General features: G+C 54.1%; 1 protein-coding gene across 1 annotated transcript; it reads left to right on the forward strand.

Annotated features, from left to right (window-relative positions):
• The first annotated feature begins 49 nt into the window (after positions 1-49).
• Tnfsf9 (TNF superfamily member 9) lies at positions 50-2,827 on the forward strand. The gene is made up of 3 exons (XM_015503844.2): positions 50-496; positions 1,031-1,067; positions 2,000-2,827. Exons 1-3 carry the CDS (start codon positions 218-220, stop codon positions 2,452-2,454), a joined length of 771 nt encoding a protein of 256 aa, XP_015359330.1. The 5' UTR covers positions 50-217; the 3' UTR covers positions 2,455-2,827.
• Positions 2,828-5,796: the final 2,969 nt, after the last annotated feature.

The following is a 5,796-nucleotide window of genomic DNA, read 5'->3' on the forward strand; positions in this document are numbered from 1 at the left end:
AGAGAGAGAGAGAGAGAGAGAGAGAGAAAGGGGGGGGACCACAGGGGCAGGCTGGAGGCTGGGAGAAAGGGGAGACGCCGAGAGGAGAAAGTTCCGGCGAGTCACAGGGCGGAGCGGCGCGGGCGCCGTCGCCGGGATCCCCGCGGGCGGCCCCGGAAGCTGGGCTTCCGGAACCTATAAAGCTCGGCGCCGGGCGGGCGACTGTCACTCGCCTGCCATGAGCTCCAGCTCCGACGCCGCCGCGGACCCCGAGGCCCAGTGGCCGCCGGCGAAGCCCGCGCAGCCCGCCCGCACCTGCCGGCCGCAGCCCGCCCTGGTGGCCGCGCTCGCGATCCTGACGGTCGGCGGCTTGGCCTGGGCGCTCGTAACCCGGGAGATGCGGGCTGCCTGCGCCTCGTCGTGTCCCAGCCCCGGTACCGCGACAAGCCGGGCATTCACTGAAGTCCCGGAGCTCCCGCCGAACGTCCCTGCCAACCTCTGGGACCCGCTGCCGAAGGTGAGACGCGCAGCGACCAGGGTACCCGGAGCTCCCAGCCGTCCCGTTGGGAGCCCTTCTTATGCCGCCCTCCCAGACGCCTCTCTGCACCCCAGGCCGGGGAGTGAGACCCTACCATCCCTCTCCAGGGAACCCCTTCTCCACCTAGCTTTGCCGGGAGGCCCCCTTTGCATCCTGCACCTCCTCCGACTTGGATCCTCAAGGGCTCCCCTTTTCCATCTAGGACTGGTGGGGCACCCCCTTTCATCCTATGTCCCCATCTGTGTCCCGGCACTAATACGAATCTTTGTCCAACCTGGACCCAGAGGGCACTTCTTATTTCAGACCACAGGGGGCCCCCACTTCCTTTGCTTACTCCCGGAGAGCCTCTTATTCTTGGACTCTCTCTCCCTCTCAAGACCTCCAGGGAACCCCATTCCTCTTCCAGGTCCTTGGGAATCTCCTGCACCCCTAATCCTGCAGGGTTCTGGGCTTGTGTACAGCCAGGGGACTGGGACGACTTTTATCCACTTTTATCTTCTCCTCTAATCTCAGGAGCAGGAAACGTTCGCCAAACTGCTGACCCCAAACGGTGAGTGTCCTGTCCTGCCATGGCCCTGGCCCCCTCCTGTTGGGATACTGAGAAGGGGACCTCCAGGGAGACTGAGAGCCCATCACACCCTTGCACCCTGTCGACTCTGAAAGCTGCCGCTTCATCTCTCTGAACCACATCTATCTCCTGTGCCCTGATCTCTCTGGCCTCCCCTCAATTCCCTGGAGACTTGGTCCACTTTGGACTCCTGCCCTCTCAGCTACGGCGTCTCATCCCCAAGGCTGAGCCTGGCTCTGGGACGTCAGAACCTACTCCCGGTCCGTTCCTGAGAAGCCATCTCACCCTGACTCTGAAAGCTGCCGCTTCATCTCTCCGAACCACACTATCTCCTTTGCCCTGACCCTCTGCTCTCCCCTTCCCTGCTCGGTTCCAAAATTCTCCCAGTGCTCGCCCCCCTTTTCCCAGAGCCGCGTCCCCCTTTTCCTTTACCTCCTCCCTCTCCCTCCTCTCCCGAGGATTCCCCCCACCCCAGCTCCTCCTCCTTGACCCTTTCCTTCCACCTGAGCCTTCTCCCTCCGCCTCAGGACCCCTTCTTCTCACGTCCTCAGCCTTCCCTCTCCCACCTGCCTTCCTCCTCCTCTGCCTCCCTCCCTTCCACCCTGGTTCCTAGGGCCCCCTCATTCTGTCCTCTGCTCCCCTCCCCCCTGCTGCAGGCTCCCGCACCCGGCTGTCTCTTGGCGGGCTCCTGCTGTCCAGCACCCCGGCTCGGCACCCCGGCTCTCCACGCCTCTCCCATTCCCTACCCTCTCCCTGGATTTCCGCCCCTCCTTAGCGGACCCTTTCTCTTGGATCTCTTCCTCCTCTCTGGGTGATCCTTTCCCCCTCCCCTCCCCTTCCCACCTCCCCCAGCCCCACCTCCCGCGCTGACCTTCCACCCCACCCACAGTGACCCCCTCCTCTCCCACCCGCAGTGCTGCTGAGAAATGAGACCCTGAGCTGGTACAGCCAGCAGGGGCTGAAAGGCGTGTACCTGTCCCCCGGCCTGAACTACAGTGAGGACACACGGGAGCTGGTGGTGGCCGAGGATGGGGTCTACTACGTCTTCTTGCAACTGGAGCTACAGCGCAAGGCCACCCTCCAGAACGGGGGCGAGGTCTCCCTCACTCTGCTCCTGCAGCCTCCACCGGGCGGGGCCGCTGCCCTGGCCCTGACCGTGCATCTGCCTTGCTCCTCCGAGCCCAGAAACTCTGCTGGAGGATTCCGGGGTGACTTGCTGCACCTCAGTGCCGGCCAGAGACTGAGCGTCCGCCTGAGTGTCCACCTGCATCAGCAGGCCCACGCGCAGGATGCCTGGCAGTTGGCCCAGGGTGGCACAGCCTTGGGACTTTTCCGTGTGACCACGAAAGTGCCAGATGGATTCTTCTAGTCATTACCCGAGTGATGTGGGTTTGGGCACTGCCTACCTGGACAGACACATCCTGCCCTTCTTCCTTTCTTGTGGCCCCTTGTGCCGGGAGCTGGGCTGCTCTACCTCACCCGTCTGGGCAGGGGTTGCTGGTGCTGATGTCTCCTCAGGACTCTCCCCACCCACTCCTGCTCCAAGTTGGTATTTATTTTGAGCCTGAGCTCAAGTACTATGTTTTATATTAATTCATTATACTTCATTTATATTTATTGAACATCTATTATGTACCAGACAGGTGCTGGGAAGACATTAAAAAAAGATTTTAAAAATGCTTATTTATGTTAATATGGGAGAAATAAATATCCACTGCCCTGTGTGAGTCATGGGGCTAGCTTTTGGGGTACTGTGTAAATTTGCTGAGTGAGCCTCATTTATTTATTCAGCTATTTGTCGAGTGTTTGCTGAGAATCAGACAGTTTTCTTTCTTTCTTTTTTCCAGTGCTGGGGTTGGAACCCAGTGTCTTGCACATGTTTGGTGAGCTGTCTACCACTGAGCTCTGCCACCCCTCAACCCCCAAACAGCACTGTTTTAATTTCTGGGACACAGTCGTGAACAAGGCAGACACTGCCCCATTCCAGCCTTTACAGAGCCACTGGTCTGTTTTTTGGTGTGAAAGTCTGGGACTTTTACATGATTGTGTCTGACTCCATGTATACTAGGGGTTTGTAAGGGAAAGTGGATTATGGAACTAGCCCCAGAACAGGTGGTTGGTCATCTGCCGCTGGAGACCCTGGGATGCAGGTAGCAGGGCTTGGTCCAGGTCCAGAGGCTCAGAAGAGTAAGAGAGAGAGAGAGAGAGACTGAAATGCCTTCCCAGTTATCCAACCACTCCTTAATCCAGTTGACCACTAAAATTAATCCTGGTGGTACTGAATGACAGAACATGTGTCCACACAGGGTACAGTGTGTACTGGTGATCATTTATTGTATGCCAGTCAGAGTTGATCACTTGAGACCATCACTGTACCTGTGCCTTAGAGACTCTGCAACTTCTATTTCCCCATTTCCTCTGCACCCATCTGGGGTTATTCACTGTGTCCTTGCAGCGGAAACACCACAGAATTGCGTTTGCTGCGCATCTCTTTCCAAATCTGCTTAGTGGCATCACTTAGTGGCATCTGAACCCAGCCCTGGTGAGAGTATCTGCACCAGAGGAATCGGCAGATGCTGAAGGTCAGGGCTAGGCTTACCGTCGGTTGATCGCCCAGACTCAAGAGAGCAGTGGAGGAAATGATGGTGTTAAACACGCAGAGGAAACCTGCAGGAGAGCTTTCCTGCAGTGGTTACGTGGTAAACAGCATGTAAATAGAGGACGCTTTCCTTTAGTGAAAGCCCATTATCTAATTCAGGAAAGAAGCTGCTCACTTTGTGATACAGAAGTGAAGTGCCCACACACATCCTTGTAGCTTTTTTTCATGTTATATTTTAAAATGAAGACACAGATCAACCTGCATTCACTTAGTAGTGACAACCAGAAATTGGCGGGGCTGGGGGGGGGGGCACAAGAATTTGGGAAAAACATTCTTCGAGGATCTGGCAATGACATGGAATTTGCGATGGAATCTCTCTTCTGTTTTATTAGAGAGTCCCTGAGCTATGATAGGGTTACCTCCCAAAGAATCCACTGCACATGGAAAATTCCACGGGGTGGAGACACATGAGTACAGCTGACCTACAGGCACCCCTGCATAGCCCAGCTGCATAGCCCAGCTGCATAGCCCAGCTGCCTTGCAGGTGCTGCAGACACTCCCAGGAGCCTGTGGTGGGCTGGACCTCTAACACAAAGCCCATCAGACAGTAAACAGTCAAATACCTCACGTAATTTCTCGCATACTGTACTGAAAATGTTCTGTGGACTGGAGAGGTGGCGAAGGGGCACAAGCGATGGATGTGCCAGGCGCAGGGTGGGCAACTCTGAATACAGGTAGGATGGAGGAGGCGGAGCTGTCAGCACTTCTGACTTGTTTAATGGATGGTGGAGGTGTTTATAGATTTGGGGACCCTGGAGGACCATAGGTCACTTTGGGGTGTGTGGGATTTCCAGATGTCTTTGAGGTACCTTGACCCGAATGGTCAAAGGAAAAAATGGAGTCAATTTGTAGCTCTGGAAGCTCTTTGTCTGGAGTATTACTTTGAAGGTATATCCAAATGCTAATGCAAGTTTGGGCAAGGAGCAATCTCTGAGAAACACAAGTAAAGATGTAGAAATCACTAACCTCCAGGGACTTCAGTGGTTCCGTGTAGGAGGAGCAGGAGGAGCAACACAGCAGGAGAGAGACAAGATTCTAAGGAATGGGTTCAATAAGGAAGTTAGTGGTCAATGTGTCTGCTACTGCTGAGAATCAATCACTATGAGAACTGAAAATATTTGCCATAATTTAATCACGAGAGTCATGGGTGTTTTGCAAGAGCTATTTTGAATGGTGTGGATGGATTATGATGCCTCAGAGGCACCGCCAAAAAAACTAATGAGAAGAATTTGAGAGAGTGTATAGATAGCTTTATAAAAATGTCCGTATTTGGAAATAAATTCATAAAGACAAGTTACATGAATACAAAGAACATCTGCACATCTTTTGCCCAGATTCACTGAATGTCACCTCTGCCCCATTTGCTTTGTCATTTGCCCATCCCCCATCTCCTCTCCTCTCTCCCTTACTTAGTCTGTTCGCTGTTGCAGTAACACAGTTCCACAGGCTGGGCAAGTTAAAAAGAAAAGAGACTGATTTTGGCGCTCACGGTTCTAGAGGTGGAAGGCTGCGGCTGGCATCTGGGGATGCCTTCTTTCTGCAGGAGTCCCAGGGTGATGTGGGACACCACATTATGTGCCTGTCTGGACTCTCTCTCTCTTACAAAGCCATCAGAATTCAGTCCTGCACTCTGAGGCTTTATCTAACCCTAATTGCTTTCCAAAGGCCTCTCAACCCCTTGGTGGGATCAGGGTTGCATTCCCTGGGTGCCTCACCGTGGAGATCACACGTGGGTTGCAGAGGGGGCAGGCCATGGTGCAGCCAGAGGACTCTCTCTCTCTCTCTCTCTCTCTCTCTCGTGCATATAATTTTGAAAATTTCATTTAGGGTGAGTCAAACCAGAAGACGCAAAGCCAGAGAAAGTCACAGTGTGAGAGTTCAGAGCAGTTCTAGGAAGTTCCAAATGCAGTGTGAGTGGATTCAAGAAACAGAAGGAAGTCAGTCAGATGATTGCTTAGAAAGCAGCAGGAGATACCCTGGGTGTGGTTTACTTGCTCTTCTGGCCCATGAGTGGAGCTGCCATGGCAATACCATTTGCCCTTAAGCTAATGT

Source organism: Marmota marmota, unplaced genomic scaffold (genome assembly GCF_001458135.2).
Source record: "Marmota marmota marmota unplaced genomic scaffold, marMar, whole genome shotgun sequence".
NCBI classification, from domain to species: Eukaryota; Metazoa; Chordata; class Mammalia; order Rodentia; family Sciuridae; genus Marmota; species Marmota marmota.